General features: G+C 33.3%; 2 protein-coding genes across 2 annotated transcripts; one reads left to right on the top strand and one right to left on the bottom strand.

The window, feature by feature from the left end:
• Positions 1-446: 446 nt before the first annotated feature.
• LOC127266285 (probable E3 ubiquitin-protein ligase LOG2) lies at positions 447-2,330 on the top strand. Its single transcript, XM_051296475.1, has 3 exons — positions 447-1,099; positions 1,440-1,935; positions 2,027-2,330. Exons 1-3 carry the CDS (start codon positions 633-635, stop codon positions 2,144-2,146), a joined length of 1,083 nt encoding a protein of 360 aa, XP_051152432.1. The 5' UTR covers positions 447-632; the 3' UTR covers positions 2,147-2,330.
• A 151-nt stretch (positions 2,331-2,481) lies between these two features.
• Positions 2,482-7,983, bottom strand: LOC127266284 (uncharacterized). The gene is made up of 11 exons (XM_051296474.1): positions 7,433-7,983; positions 6,452-6,769; positions 6,262-6,370; positions 6,083-6,176; positions 4,659-4,746; positions 4,481-4,564; positions 4,154-4,247; positions 3,964-4,051; positions 3,526-3,631; positions 3,359-3,451; positions 2,482-3,156 (listed from the first exon to the last, which is right to left on the bottom strand). Exons 1-11 carry the CDS (start codon positions 7,607-7,609, stop codon positions 2,794-2,796), a joined length of 1,614 nt encoding a protein of 537 aa, XP_051152431.1. The 5' UTR covers positions 7,610-7,983; the 3' UTR covers positions 2,482-2,793.
• Positions 7,984-17,602: the final 9,619 nt, after the last annotated feature.

Raw genomic sequence — 17,602 nt, 5'->3', positions numbered from 1 at the left:
TACACCCCTTCTACCAGTGTAGCAGATATGGTATCTGGAACGGAGGGAGTATTATTTTTTTAATATACTTAAAAAAAAATGAAAAAAAAATTACTTTAAAATAAAATAGAAATATTATAAATTTTATATTAGAAAAACAGACGTATTTTTTTATAACAGAAAAATTAAAATATTTTTAATGTCTGAAATAGTATCTCCACCAACGAAAACTTTATCTCAATTGTAAGTTACAGAAAACGGCCCAAATTTTTTTAAAAATACGAACTTTACACAGCGCCGTTGCCTTTCCACTTTAGGACTCGGACGCCAAGTAGATCCACACCGTTAAATTTATGGAGTCGCGGTGTAGTCCACTACGGACGGCGTAGATTTCACGGGTGCTAAGGTCCCGGGTGCCGACATGTAAACAGACCAAGGAACCCAAATTTGGAGGCGGAGGTGATTCAGGTGAGCTTTACGCAACCGCATTCACCATTCTTACCCAATTCTTCAATCTCCACCACTATCAGATTCCTTCTTCCACTTCCCTTCCATCGATTTTCCTTTCCCCACCACCCTCATTATCCAATCTCCCAAGAATTCGATCGGTCTTGCCGATTCGTTGACGGAGCGAGGAGAATTCTGCGGATTCCATGGGTAATATCGGGAGCAGCGGCGTGCACGGCCGGAGGAGGAGTTCCAGCCGGCGGAACCACCCTCCTCCGCCTCCGCCGCAGGCTCCGCAGCCGGAGATCACCGCCAATAGGTACGTCTTCGCGGCGGCGACACCGTACCCTCCGTCGCAATACCCCAACCCTAATTATCACCCCTATTATCAGCACCCTGGGTATTATGCCCCTCCTCCGCCGGGAGCGATGCCGCTGCCTCCGCCGGCTCCGTACGATCAGCAACACGCGGTTAATTGGGTGAACGGTCGATATACGTATGGTCCGATGATGCAAGCTCCGCCTCCTCCGCCCCCTTATGTGGAGCACCAGAAGGCGGTTACGATCCGGAATGATGTTAATTTGAAGAAGGAAACATTGAGGATCGAACCTGATGAAGAGAATCCTGGGAAACACCTCGTCGCGTTTACGTTCGACGCCACTGTCGCCGGAAGGTATATAGATAGCAACCTTTTCTCTTTAAGCTCTGTTCCGTAGATTATCAATATATATATATTTGCAAGAGAGAGTTTCATGTGATCTGATTGCAAAAAGCTCGCGTGTTAATTCGAGTTTGTGGAGATTTCCATCACTGATTTTCCAATTTCCCTGCCTTTCATTCAAAAATCAAATGGAAGTAGAATTGAATTGTCAGATTTTGTTTTCATTCTCTTATTTATCCATTTATTTCCAGTTTATGCCATTGTTATATATATATATATATATATATATATAAGATATGCTGTTTTGGGTGGTGGTAACTCTGATTTCTGTTTTCCTTTCTACATGATGCAGCATCACTATAATTTTCTTTGCCAAGGAAGGTGAAGGCTGTTCCTTGACTCCAACAAAGGAAAGCTTACATCCACCCATCACTGTCCATTTCGAAAAGGGTTTGGCACAAAAGTTCAGGCAGCCTCTAGGAACTGGGATAGATTTCTCACAATTCGAGGAGGGAGAATTGTCAAGAGATGGGGACATGGAAGTTTACCCTTTGGCCGTTAAGGCGGAGACAACTCAAGATAGTCGAGCTGGAAACCCTGCTGCTGATAAAGGAGGATCCACAAACTCTCAGATCACACAGGCTGTGTTCGAGAAAGATAAGGGTGAATATCATGTTAGAGTGGTGAAGCAAATCTTGTGGGTAGATTGCAAGAGATACGAGCTACAAGAGATATATGGGATTGGGAATTCCGTGGAGGGTGAATTTGATGGGAATGATCCTGGAAAAGAATGTGTCATCTGCCTTTCTGAACCCCGAGACACTGCTGTTCTTCCCTGTCGACATATGGTAAACCATCCTCATCCTCATCCTCGGCTCGCTTCATTTTGGTAGTTTGCAAGTGATACTACTAACTTTTAACCTCTCCATTCCATTTCAGTGTATGTGCAGCGAGTGCGCAAAAGTCTTGAGGTTCCAAACAAACAGGTGTCCAATATGCCGACAGCCAGTTGAACGTCTGCTAGAGATCAAGGTCAACAATGGGGCTGATGAACGATGAAAACTAGCTGCTGCTGCACCGATTCTGTAAAGTTTTTCAGTATGTTCAACATGTTTTTATTTACTCTTCCGGGCTTTCTTTTACTCTCCTATTTATCCGCCTCATTGCCTCCGAAACTCACATAATACTTGCTTGAATAACCAGGCCGAAAAGTCTTAAAAGGCAAATGAGTCTTTTTTATGAAGTCTGTGTTGTTCTTGTTTTTAAATTCGATTGTGATGCTTGAATGGCCTGTGTTCTTATATCCTTTGCATAAACTACACCCTCGACTTGGTAGTTGGTACTGTCTTCTTTGTGTGGATATTTAGGGCAGTCTTTTTTGTGCAGATTTAGGAGATAGTTTCTTTTGGCAAAATTGGCTTAATAGAAAGAAACACATCTACTACTGTAATAATAAATTAACCAACATTGGCAAAAAGAAAAAAGAGTTAAAAATCAGGTCTTGGAATTTCATAAATAATTCCTTGGGCAGCTCAGCTCTCCCTCAGTAGTAGCAATGGTGCAAAAACTCCCATCTCTGAGGCTCATTGCAACACCAAGACACTTTCAGCCTGTCGACGTCGATTGCGATTGTTGCTTAATTTGTAGAAACCAACACAGCATCCCATCTACTCTACAAACCTTCATCCCAAAATTGACAACTTTATTTACCTACTAAGTTTGTCCTTGGAGTTGGAACAGATAGCCGGCTCGGGGTTGCTCGACTGACTTTCAGTCAAACCGGGCCTGATCCAAACCTTTGTGTGTCCCTCCCGGCAGACTGTGAGAACAGATTCTTGAGTGAATATCAAACCGGAGAGGGGTTCCGTGTGGATGCGATGAGCGATTAGAGGGGACAGCTTTGGAACGTCACGTGTTCTCGGAGCAGGTTGCAGTGTGCCCAAAGGACAAGCATTGTCCCAATGCGGCGACTGACTTCCCGCGCTAAAAGTGGGAGATCCTCCAGGGGGGCGACGAACCGGCACCACGAGCTCATCCATTTCCAGATCCCATAAAAGCAGCCGCGCATCCTGCATGATATCAGGCGTGTCACGTTGTATTCGAGGGTGTTCCTCATATAAACTACATCTTTACTAAAAAGTTTCTTCTCACAACAAACATGTTTGTACTAATGCCACAGAAAGCCAGAAACACCGGTAGGATTCGCAGATTCAAGTATTTCCTTGCTTCAACTTAAATGAACTGAAAATAAAATGCTTTTTAGGTACATACCTGGCCAACAGATCCGAAACGGTATACAATATTCTCCCCGGCATCATCTGCATTTGGAGCCGCCCAGTATGAATCGAACGCCACACCACTAACCTGCCAGCCTCTCTCTGTAAGAAATCACAATGCCGAAAGGAAAGAAAGAAAGAAAGAAAGAGCCGAGAACTCACCCAAGAGTTGTGTCCCTCACCCCATGCTACAATCTTTCGATCCTCCATACTCCATACTTGAACCAGGTCATCTTCTCCTCCAGCCAATATGTACTTTCCATCCATGCTGTTGTTTTAAAGACTATCAGTCGTTACATGTGAGAACACTATCGAATATCTTTTACTTCTTAAAAACAAACTAAAAAACACAGAAGAAAAAATAAAGTATATATTATTGACATACTGAGAGGGGAAACAAGAAAACATTTGCATACAAAAAAGATTTTAAAAGCATGTTCTATAAAAATCAATAATATCTTTTCTTCGAAATCCAAACAATAACACTACTTCGAGCATTTTCTTCCTATTTACACATATATTAGGAACTGTCTGCTTTGGATGTAGAAAGAGGTAATAATTAAGCTATGATTTTCTTAGCATGCAATCACTTTTACTCACCTCCAAGCACAACACAAAAGAGCACCATAATAGCTTTTTCCACCGCATATAAGCTGTTCATTTTTGTAGTCAAACACTCGGAGATAACCTGCATCCATCAATAAATTTCCTTGCATATAAGGGAGACGGGAAAGCCAATTGCAACTATGGAAACACAAATATATAGAATGGGGTAAGATGATGGCAGTACCATCCCTTCCTACTGTTGCCATATAAGATCCATCGGTTGAAAGAGCAATTCCATTTATTGACCCTTGGCCTATATGCCATCTAGCAATTGGATTCTACAAATAGCCGGAAAATAAAATAAAATAAAATAAAAATGGAGGTGCTTCAGACCATGGTAACTTTTAGCAAATGATGAGAACTAAGAATCAGCCCAAATCAACTAACTTTAAATTTTCTTTTCCTCAACAACTGAAAAACACATCATTTCATAGATAAATAAATAAATCAACAGAGATATTTTTAGAACGGCGAAACAATAACATGAAGAAAAGAAACAGACAATGACTACCTTACTATTTCGTGCATGTATTACAGAAAACTGAGTTGGATCCTTTATCAAAGGGAATGAAGGGTCACCAGAACCATCTTTTTTCTGGAAAATAGGAAAGAATTCTAATTATAAGTTCTGTCAGAAGTCTTCATTACAAGAAACAAATAATTCATCCAAAATAAAGTCAAGAACTTGCCTTATCATATACATACATATTTCCATCAGCATGTGCAACTATGAATGTTCCATCACCGCTGGGGATCCATGCAATGCAAGTGCAGCGACTGTAAGCAAGCAAAAGAATCAGAGAAGAAAGGAACAGTTGTGATTGAGTGGCTGCTATATAGATTTAATAACAGAAAGGATAAAGATGCAGGTTTCATACAGTTCCATATATATCCCCATGCGCAATTAACATATAAGTAAATAGTACGTAAAGCCTCTCAAACTCCTTGACAGAATCATGAAGAATATATTAAAATAAAATGGATTTGTAAAACACTTGCTAGGATTCATACTGTAAATGGAAGGTATGGCGCATGCAAGACTTGTGTCGTCCCATTTTTCGGCACTGTAAGTTTTAATTTATTTTAAGATACATAATACTTACATATGCAATTAAATATGACTCTATCAACAAACAAAATATAACCGTTGAAGAATCCCAACGTAAAAAATAAACCAAAAGGCATAAGAGTTTGAAGTAATAGCAAATAGGCCTATTTCAAAACATAAAAATCTTATTAATCAAACTCAAAATAATCTCTCTTTGCTTATCATTGTTATCTTTGTCAAGCTCTTGAATCTTAATGGCATGCAAAAACAAACTAAATTAACCATAATTAACCCTAATAAACAAAAATATGAGTTATGCATGCCTCGCCAAATGGCATGCCTTTAGAATTCTGTTAGTATTAAAATTGTTCCGGAGACATAATAAAAGCCCTGATTTCATGTTCAATGAATGCGACAGATTTCAATAAAGTAATCTTTTTACGGTGGCCGAGGGGGACTGGTCATCATTTTTCCCAGTTGAAATCCATGTTTTATTGTGGTTAACATAATATAATATTCTACATGAAGATATACAATTAGTTAATGAGGTATATGTTCAGTCAATGGGTTGCAGTTATTACAATATCATGTCTCTATATGACTTGCAGTCTGGCATAGGTCGGGTTTCAGAAAATTATTGTCCCCGATTCCTTTAAGCCTGGTATCATTTGGTGACCTCCCATTTGTAGGGTCATGTTGGGTATTCAGTGCAAAGGCTTATATGTGAAGGTACTTGAAGAGAAATTCAAGGAATGAATGAGGCATCGTACTGGTCTCGATCGACCCACAAAATCCATGCTAAAATTTATAATAATTGCTCAATATTTCAACAACTATTGGATAACAAGGATTATCATGTTTATGAATCCTAAACAAAGTAAATAAAATTAAAAATATGTGCTCTTATGGTAGGAAAAGAATTTATAAAAGACAACTCAAGACAACTCTTATAGCGGCAAAAGCTACATGTAATTAAAGATCAAGTCGCATATGAATAGTTCGAAAAAAAAATAAAGGAAGAAAGATAAAAGCTCCAAAAAGAAGAAAAAATGACGAAACTCTTGCCTATTATTGACAGATCCATCTTTATTATAATGTTGTGCCCCAACAGCCTTCTTCCCCGTATCCAGTAATTGTTGTCTCAGCGACATTGAATAAACTACAAAATTAAGTAGCGCACTTGACTTAATAAAAATGTAAAATAGATGTACTAATCCAGCTGAAGGTCAAGAGGGGACACATACCATCTCCAGAGCTCAGCCCAATAAGTAAATCATGTCCATCTTTTGCATCAGGGTCAAATGAATGGCAGACAGGATTAGAATTGCTAAATTGTATGGACTTGATAGGATCCTAGATAGACAATAAACCACCTCCTGTAAACAATTCCATTGAATTAATCAACTTTAAATCGAAAATAACAGCCAAAGTTACCTTATCCTGAGAATTTAAGTCCCCAATGAAAATTGCATCACCAACATTGAACACCAAGTAAGTTCCTTCACCATCGAAATTTGAACTGCTGACAACATTATTTGAAATTGGACCTCCTACAGATCCTATTCTACTACTGTTGCCATTCGCAATCTTACTTCCGCCATTACTACCTCCAACAAAACTTAGTGCCCGGCTACCATTTCCACCACCCAAAAACCTTGCTGCTGCTGACTTCACTCCACCACTTACACCGTAACTTGATGATGACTGTCCAGGTGCTTGTATTTGCTTATCTTTGAGATGGGCAATCGTCATCTGACAACAAAATGAAAAATAAATCAACAACTGTCATTTTTTCAGTTATTTCGTCTTTAATTGCCCCTCCAAGGAGAAAAGCACGAAAACAAATTTGTTATTACAATAAAAGGGATTTGGAATTGCAGTTTCATTAACTTTTTAACACTCAACCAAATGGTTTTAGATATCGAGCTTCCAGTAAAGCTTAAATCAAGAATCAAGGACAGTAACTAAAGGGCACAGCATTTCTGCTTATCCCATTTTCCTCACTCAAGTCCACCTTAGACAATGTATATCTACCAAAATCGAATCTTGGACAACGACGAAAAGTGTGCAAAGCACATTGTAAGCTAGTTCAACCTTTGTCGACAACATCCACATTAAATGCATGTATTTTCAAATACACATAAAAAGCCAACAAATCAAACCTTTATTTCCAACATACACAGAATCATTTATTCAATTGATCATTCCAAATACCCAAACTTATTCCTGAGGCCGCAGAGAACTATAACTAATAAAACTGGCATTCTTACGGAAGCTAAATTAGACCAAACTCCGCGCCTGAAAATTAAGAATTACTTCAGTAATTACACGGGCAGAAATTTACAGATACCCAGAAAACAACAAATTTGTGGGGGTCAAGTAAACCTAGAAGATAAAACGGAGCAATAGACGAACCTGGGTAACAGTTTTACCGTGGGAATAATGAACAGCGCCCGGAGGATAAGTCTTCTCGTACTGAAGCTTATATTTACCTTCAGGAGTCTTGAAATAAGTCTTCAAACCAGGTGGCTGAGCGCCGCCGCCTGCCGCCGGTGCAGAGGGGCTCATATTGCCAGTCGCCGCCGCATTCATCGGAATCTCCTCTACTTACCAAAACAGAGAATACAGCTCCACTAAACGCCTATTCGAACCATGTAGATCAAATTTATCTAGAGATCGATTATGTACTTCAACACCGAAGGTTTGGTAATGGAGAATGGAGATTGAAACTGTGTAGTTGACCGATTAGCAGGGTTGATTTGGAGGGGAAGGGGAAGTGTTGTAGTAACTAGGGCTCTTGTTGGAAATGAATGGAGGAGGCTACTGTTCCATTTTCAAACTGGATTCAAAGCGTTGTGGTGCCGATTTCCATCTTGATTCCGATCTCGAGTGAGTTTAGGTACCGTGTCTGATATCGATTTTGGGGTTCTAGATTTGGATTTGATTTTGGGCTGGTTTATCAATCAATTATCAGTTCAGTTTAATTTACGGATGAGCTCAAATTCTCAATTTTTTAAATTTAAATTTTTTTCCATTAAATAACGTTGAAATCCGCACATATTCTTTTTCACGGATAAACTTCGAACAAACATTCAAGGTGTGAAAAAACCCTCTCCCTATATATAGATATATATATATACACCAGAGGAAAAAAAAGTGATAAATTAATTATTTTGTTGATATATTTTTTTTTTATATTAATATATATTTATAAAATATTTTATAATTATTAAATTGTTAAAAATTAATTATTGTTATTCAAAATAATAAATACTCCCATCTTCTCAGAACTAAATATCCATTTGTTTTTTTCATATAGTTTTAGAAATATTAGTATTATATTGGGATACACTAAGAATAAAATAGAAACGACTATAATAACCTTATTTTTATGTGTGATATAAAGGTAACGACATTTTTGTAATATATTGTAAGTTGTAAGGGTATTTGTAATGTTAGGTAGATAGTACAGTTACTAAAAAAAAAAAAAAAAAAAAAGAAATAGATACTTTGTTATCGGACGGACTAAAATGAAAAAATAATACTTTGTTATGGGACAAAGGGAGTATAAAAAATAGTATAAATAAATTAATACATTAAAAAATGTAATTGAAAAATAAATTTAATTGTCTTAGAACAATTCACAAAGTTTGTAGTATTTTTTTTAATATTGTCAATAATATTTCTTCAATAAATATTTATGAGTTTAAGGTTGTTTTAATCAAGTAATTTTGTTAATAGCTCGTGTCATATTCATATATAAAAATTTGATTGGATAAATAAATTAATTGATTTGCTCTTTATTATGAAGCCAAATTTTATTAGCATATTATTATTATTATTATTATTATTATTATTATTATTATTAATTACATATTCTTTTAATCCTTTTTATTGTTGATTGAATTACAAATTTTATCCGATCAAACTATTATAAATATATTATATTATGTATAATATATGTCTATGTTGATTTAATTTAATATATGCACTATCATTTTTAATAATACTCCATCCGTCCCATATAATATGAGCGTATTACTGTAAACACGAGAATTTAGGTAAAGTATAATTAGTAAGTAATTAAGAAGTGTATTAGTAAAAATAATTATTATTTAGTAAAAATAATTATAGATTAAGATTAAAATAAGTAAATAGTTTAATTAAAATTAAGAAAATTATAAAATTTAAAATTTAAAATGCGATTAAAGTGCATAATTATATTTCCAAAAATAGAAAGAACAAGTTATGTGGGACGGACGAAAATAGAAAATAGGGACAAATTATGTGGGACGGAGGGAGTATTATTTTTTGTTTGTTAAAATTATACTCCCTCCGTCCCGGTGCAAGGTTGCAATTTACTTTTTGCACGTAAATTTTTGAATATTAGTATTATAATGAGTTGTAATGAAAATGACAAAAATACTCTTATTAGTATTGTCTAATATAAAAATAATGACATTTATGTAATATAGTGTAAGTTGGAAGAGTACTTGTTATGTTAGATAAGTAATACAATTACGAAATTAGGAAATAGTAACCTTGTTTTGGAACGGACGAAAATAAAAAATGACAACCTTTCAATGGGACGGAGGGAGTATTAAGTTTTTTATTATTATTTGCTAAATTTTATTATATTAGTATTAAAGCATCTGTAGTTACCTCTAAGCTATTATTTTCTTTATCTTTCTTATCCACAGTCATATTTATTTCAATATTCAAATTATTTTAGTTATCATCTTTAATTATCTTCAACTCATTATCTTTACTATTTTACAATACCCACAATAACTTATTTTTTTATATATATTTTTATTATGTAATAATATAATAAAAATAATTTATTTATTTATACATAGTCTTATATTTTTATTGTCTAATAATATTTTTATATAATACTAATATATTTTAATTTTTAAATATTAATATATATAAATTTTAATAATTTGAAGCATATAATTTACTAATTTAAAATTTGAATTGGAAAAACTAGAGACAAAAAAAAAAAAAAAAATTTAAAATATGATAGATAAAACGTTATAATTGGTTATGAATTTTAAATATATTATAGATATTTTTTCTTATTGAATTTAAAATATGAAATTTTAAGATTTAAAAAAAAAAAAAATACTTAATTAATTTTTATTATTTTTATTGAATGTAACCTGTTCTTGAGAAAGGTAACAAATTTAAAATAATTGTATTTTTTTATTAAAAGTAACGAGTATTGTTATAGTAAAAATCGAAAAAATAATCACAAAGGCAATGAAGGAGGTGACGATAACAGATGCTCTTATAAATACTAATATAAGTATTTTTGTCATTTTTTTTTTAATTTGTATTATATTTTAATATAATAATTAATATTCAAATATCAATATACAAAAAATAAACGAAAAATTTAATCTTAAACCGAAGAAATATATTATATTTTATCTTTTTCACAAAAAATTGACATCCACAGTAAAATTTTATTATTATATTACTTACACAAATTTTTATATTTGACGTAAAATATATATATATTATATCAAACCAAAATACTTTCTCTTCCCCCCTATTTTATTTCTTTATTTTTATATTTTAAATTAAATGGGAGAGCCCACACAAAAAATTAAAAAGAACCCAACCTTCCCTCCCCTTATTTTGTTTTTCTATTTTTTTATTAAATTAAAAAGTAGGGCCCACATGACAAAAAATGGAAAAAAAATAATGAAAAAAAGCAAAGGGGCGACGTGGCCGATCAATTTCTAGCGTAAATATATATGTAGTAGATATATATATATATATATATATATCTATTAAAATTATATATTATATATATTTATTATTTTTATATTAATTACGTAATTTTCTATTTTTTATATAAATAAAAATAAAATTTCAAATTATTTTACAAAATAAAATATATCCAGGATTTTTTATGTTAATTGTTAGGTTTATTATTTTTTTAAAAAAAATTATTTAGAAATTATTAAATTAAATATTTATTTTTATTTACTTTAAAAAATATTATATCAATATATATTTATAGGGAAAAAATCAATTTTGTTTTCAATCTCAATATAAAAAAATCATCAATTTTAGTTCTATTATAAACCATTTCAATCACTTTTAGTCTCATTATACAATTTCAATCAATTTTTGGTCTCACTTTTAAAAAATTAACGGAAATTATTGACATGGACGTAACGAAGTTTATGTGGCAGTTGACCTGGAAAGTACATGACCATGTACGATTTATACACGATCATGTTGTTACACGGCCATATATATTTCAGTGTATAATTATACACGATCATGTTTAATTCTATACGGCCGTGTACTTTTCCGTTTTGGTCTAAATTTTGTATTTTTTTTGTTATATATATTATTTTAAAAGAAATATTTTGAATTTAGAATAGTTGATATAGTTAAAATAAAAAAAAAAATTAATACTAATCCTAAACATATATAATTGTACTGAAATATAAATTTAATTTTTAATTTTTAATACTATAATATATAAAAATAAAAAATAGCAGTAATTGAATTTTTTAAGAGAAATATTGTTAGTAAATAGTAGAATTTTAAACAAAATCTATAAGTTTTATATTTGAACTAAAATTAATATATTTTAATTATATTAGGATTACTATTGGTTTTTTCCATTTTAACTATATCAATTATTCTAAATTTAAAAATATTATTTTTTAAAAATATATAACAAAATAACTAAATTTTAGATCAAAACAGAAAGGTACACGGGCGTGTAGAATTATACCTGGCCTTATAATAACATAGTCGTGTATAATTATACACTGAAATATACATGGTCGTGTGACAACATGGCCGTGTATAATTCTATATAGCCGTGTACTTTTCAGGTCAGCTGTCACGTCAACTCCATTACATCAACGTTAGCAATTGCCGTTAGTTTTTATCGGTAAAACTACAATTGATGAAAATTATTTATATTGAGACTAAAATTGATAAAAAAAAATATATATATATATATATTAGGACCAAAATTGATTAGATCTAATTATATTTGAATCAAAATTGATTTTTTATTTTTTATTTTTATACTTATATTACATTAAATACTTATTTCAATTTAAAATCTAATTTTAAATTTTAAAATTTGAATTTGAATATAAAGTATAATGATATTGTTGAGCTTGCAAGGTAATTTGGTAATTAATCCAAGAGAAGTAGATGTCCAACCTAAGGGAAAATGCACAGAGGATGAATAATCTAGACAGAGAAAAAGCAGCATGCATAATGGGCCGGAAATAGTAATTGGAACGGACAATGAACTCCGGAAAAGAGCTGCTAGAAAATGGTTGAAAAGGGTGAATGCATTGATTGTATTTACGAGTTCCATAACTCATAATACAATGTAATTAACTATTAAAGAAGGTACGAGGTGAAGTAATAACAAATTGAAACCTTTTGGAGGTTTAGGTAGTAATCATCAAATTATGATTCTTTACTTATAAGTTATCAAAGGATGGGGTTATAAATGACGGTTTTAGAAAGTTATGACGGAGATTAATGGAGAATTTTAACGAAGTAAGGAGAAACTGCTAAAGGGAAAAGATATAAAAGGAGAAAAGTGATGACAGAAAAGAGGTCCCTGATCAACACAATTTTCAGCTTTTATATTTTATTTTTTAGTATTTTTACCTTTTCAATATTTTACCTTTTTGACACTTTACCAACTTTCTTTATTGTTTTTTTTTTTTTTTTTTTTCTTCTTCTGATTCCACTTGTATTTTTTTTCAATTTTTTTAATAAAAATTCATTTTTAAGTCTTTTTCTTCTAATTTCAATCGACGGATTTTCTTCCGATCTTAAATTCCGCAGAGAGAAAACTATCACCTAAAGGCTTTTTGGAGTACCTTAGAAAACATTTGATAGCACTCCGACCGGCTATTGAGCCGTCGAGAGACTCAAATTTACTGATTTCTGCATACAACAAATTGGCACGCTTAGTGGAAACACGATCATTTTGTGTCTTACTTTTTGTGAATGCAGTTGCGGAATCGACAATTGCCACCGACCATGCCGCTAAGAATCACCACCGTTGGTAGTGGGGTTAGGAAAACGCACTTGGTGACAACAATTCTAATACCGGGAACACATTAGCCTTTGGCAGCAGCCTTACTTATTTATGAGGGAAGCATCAGGGAACAAATCAGGGGAGGATCATCTATGCATGATTTTGCCTTATTGCAGTCTAAATACCTAGCGAATGTGATACAACCGACTATACCGATGAAATGACTTGGTTGAGAGGGGAGGATCGATGAACTCTACCTTTTAGTATAAGTGGAAATGTGGCCACCTTAAGAATGTCTTCAATCCCTACCTCACCTTGTCATCAGTCATAAAATCGAAAACTCCAAAACAAACACAATTAAATTGAGCGCTGCCCTAGAAATGGACTTTCAGAATTTGGGAGATGTTTCATTAATTGAATATACACTGAAATCATAATGTTAATTCACCACCAAAACAAATACAAAGAAACCAAAAACCCTCAACATAACTTTGAGTTCTTGAAGTGTAAAAAATATACCGCTTTTCCTTTCAACCAACGGCGATGACAAGAGACCTGGCGACAATGATGATTGTTGGCCTAATTGTTGATCCGACGATAACAATTGCGGCAACCACCCTAAGGGTTCGTGTTGATAATGAAAAAGATACAAAGTGAACAATTTGGGAGAGAAACGTTGAGAAATGAAGAAAGAGAATGAGGAAAGAGAGAAAAAAAAGCACCATCTACAGTTCCTCCACTGCTCTAGGCCAGGTCAAAGAGGCGGGTCGCCTCAATCTTTCCCTTGTTGTTTGACTTGATTTTCTCACTTTGCCAAAACAGCCTTGTGACAGGTGAAGAAGACGTCGATATTGACCTCATTGTGTTTGCTCTAAGAGATAATGATTCGATATACATGATAGTTTTATAAAAGTTACAATAGCAAAAGTTCAAATCTGTTCACTTTGTGTTTGTTTGTGTGTATTTTTTATTTTAGGTATGAAAAATCGTATTGATAATATAAAAATAATAATATTTTGAATTAAATAATGACTTTTTGTGAGTGATAAATTATATATTATATATATTGTGTAGGTATGTGTAAATATATTTTTGATAATATTTATTTGAGAATTGTGACACCAAGAAATATATTGGGTGAACAAACTCATAATGTCTAAAATTTGAAATTTTAAAATTTTGGGAATGTAAGAGAAAAAAGTATATATTCTCTATATTTTACATAAAATGTTCATTTTTTATTTCATTTCCGTCTACCCCATAATTTGTTATTTTATTTTTTGAAAAATAATTATTGTAGACACTAAAAATATGTCTAAATTAAATTTAATATCATGTATTTTGGAAGAAAATAAAATTCTAATTAAATAAATATATGATATTTAATTATGCACATATGTTAATTTTTGTACAATACATATCAACCATTAATACAAAAAAATCTGCTTAAAATGGAAGATATCGTACAAATATTACATGCATAAATAGAACCATAATAAATTTGACAACAAAATAAATTAATCTTGTCAATAAAAGAAATATATAAATTAATATCTTCCGAAAAATGGCAATGATATAAAGATCTTGGCGAGAAAGGATACACAATCAAATCCGTCAAGAATGAAAAATGACATCTTATGGAAAAGGAAAGATTATAAAATCTTCATATTGACCAATTAGGATATGCCACAAGGCATAATTAAAAAAGGAAGCCCAGGCCAGTCCTCATCTATAAATAGGAGTCATGGCCATTTCATTTGAGACACCAAAGTTGCATCGAGGATTCAAGCAAATGGATAAATTTCTAGAATCTCTTTATATTGTTCTTCATATTTTTCGTGTCATTCGAAGCGTTCTTCATCGAAAGTCACTGATTTGGACAAATGATCCAATATTGGTTGACGAATCGATGGAGTTAATGTTCTTCGTCGTATGCCCAAGCCGGAGGAATGATCAAAGCTTTCAAAGCCGTTGAGGAATTTGTCAAAGCCAAGGGAAGGTCTTCAAAGTTCCTCTCAAAGCTTCCAGATGTTCATCGCGTTCTTCAACAAAGCATCAACGAGGCCCTCTTCGATCCAAAAGTTAAAGGGACACGCCACCAAAAGTGTTATGGAGCACCAAATCCACCTCTTCAAGGATCAAAGCTCCAAAAGCCGTTGAAGAATCCATCAAAGCCAAGGAAGAGCATCCAAAGTTCATCCTAAAGCTTCAAGGTGTTCATTGCGTTCTTCACCAAAGCATCAACTCGCCCCTCTTCGATCCAAAAGTCAAAGGGACATGCCGCCAAAAGCGTTATGGAGCACCAAATCCACCTCCTCAAAGATCAAAGCTGCGGATTGTCCAAAGATGACATTAAATCCAAAGCTGAGGATCAAATTGCCCGCACGGAGACCAAAACCCTCAAAAAGCGGCAAAAGCCAAACAAAAGATCAAAGCTGCGGATTGTCTAAAGAAGACATCAAATCCAAAGCCAACGATCAAGTCGCTCACACGGAGACCGAAGCTCTCTAAAAGGCGAAAAAGGCAAGCCAAAGATCAAAGCCGCGGATCGTCCAAAGAAGACATCAAATCCAAAGCCGACGATCAAATTGCCCACACGGAGACCGAAGCTCTCTAAAAGGGGGATAAGGCAAGCCAAAAATTAAAATCGTGGATCATCCAAATAAGACATCAAATCCAAAGCCGACGGTTCAAATCGCCCACACGGAGACCGAATCTCTCCAAAAGATGGAAAAGACAAATCAAAGATCAAAGCCGCGGATCATCCAAAGAAGACATCAAATCCAAAACCGACAATCAAGTCGCCCACATGGAGACCAAAGCTCTCCAAAAGGCAGCAAGGCCAAACCAAAGATCAAAGCTGCGGATCGTCCAAAGAAGACATCAAATCCAAAGCCGACGATCAAGTCGCCCATACGGAGACCAAAGCTCTCCAAAAGGCAGTAAGGCCAAACCAAAGATCAAAGCTGCGGATCGTCTAAAGAAGATATCAATCCAAAGCTGATGAGCGAATCGTCCACACGGAGACCAAAACTCTTCAAAAGGCGGAAAGATCGTCCAAAGAAGACATCAAATCCAAAGTTGACGATCAAGTCGCCCATACGGAGGCCAAAGCTCTCCAAAAGGCAGCAAAGCCAAACCAAAAATCAAAGTTGTGGATCGTCCAAAGAAGACATCAAATCCAAACCTGACAAGCGAATCGCCCACACGGAGACCAAAGTCCTCCAAAAGCGGCAAAGCAAAAGCAAAGATCAAAGCCTCGGATTGTCTAAAGAAGATATCAAATCCAAAGCCGACGATCAAATCGCCTGCACGGAGACCAAAGCCCTCCAAAGTCTGACAAAATCAAACCGAAGACCAAATCTCTTCGGATCAAAGAAGCCATAGAAAACCAAATTGGAAAACAAATCGATCTGAAAGGAGAATTAAATGACCCATTTAGAGAATATGATCCGCTTTAAATCCGAATCAAATATAATTTGTACAAATTTTGTGTTTATTAAAAATAACACAATTTTTTGTCTACAATTATATACTTTAATTACATTTTAAAAATTTTATAATTTATAATTTTCTTAATTTTTATTAAATTATTTAATTATCTTAATTTTAATTTATAATTATTTTTATTATACAATTATTGTTTTTATTAATACATTTCTTAATTATTTACTAATTATATCTATTATAAAATCTCTTTTTTTTTTTTTTATAGTAACATGAATAAGTGAGTAGAATGAAGGGAATATAATTTATGTAAATATTTTCTTCAAAAGTCATAGTATTTAAATTTCAAAATATTGCGGATCCAAATTTTAAAAGCTTTGTATTATTGATTAATAATAAAAAATTAAAATTTTCATTATTAACAAATAATATTTAAAAACTTAAAAAATCCTAAGTTTTTTTTTTTTTTAATATTTTCCAAATTTAAAACAAAATAGAAATCAAACTCATAACCATATGTAGATAAAATAAGAATTTTACCATTTTTTTATAACGTAGAAATCGGCAGCCGCTACTCAAAAGTGCGCACTGAGTAAACTCTCGGCCGAGCCTAATACCCTGCAAACTAGGTCCGACAAAATAAGTAACACTAGGCGAACTATGCGTAGCAGGTGGACCTGAAGACGTCGGGATTTGAACCCCTGAATTTTACATATTAACTTTAATAAATTGGACCGGGCCAAACACGCCCCAACCTTCAAAGGCTCGGACACAGCCCGGAAATTTCGGACCTATATTTTTAGGCCTAAGAAAAAGTTTTTTGTGTCGGGTTTGGATCGAGTTTACGGACCGTGCCTATTTTTGCTAACTCTAACATTAGGTACAAAAAAAATATATCAATAATATAAAATATAAATTGGGTTTGTTTGTTTAGTATTTTAATTTTAAATTTTTTTTTTCGGTTTGAGGTATAGGAAATTGTGTTGGTAATACAAAAAATAATATTTTATACTTAATATTAACTTTTTGTAAGAATATATAATTGAAAAAAAAATTTTGGAAGAACAAAACCAATAGTTAATATTGAATTATTA

Source organism: Andrographis paniculata, unplaced genomic scaffold (assembly GCF_009805555.1).
Source record: "Andrographis paniculata isolate CXL003 unplaced genomic scaffold, ASM980555v1 Contig75END, whole genome shotgun sequence".
NCBI classification, from domain to species: Eukaryota; Viridiplantae; Streptophyta; class Magnoliopsida; order Lamiales; family Acanthaceae; genus Andrographis; species Andrographis paniculata.
The sequence above is the reverse complement of the archived record's forward strand: the minus strand, read 5'-3'. Positions and strand labels throughout refer to the sequence as shown.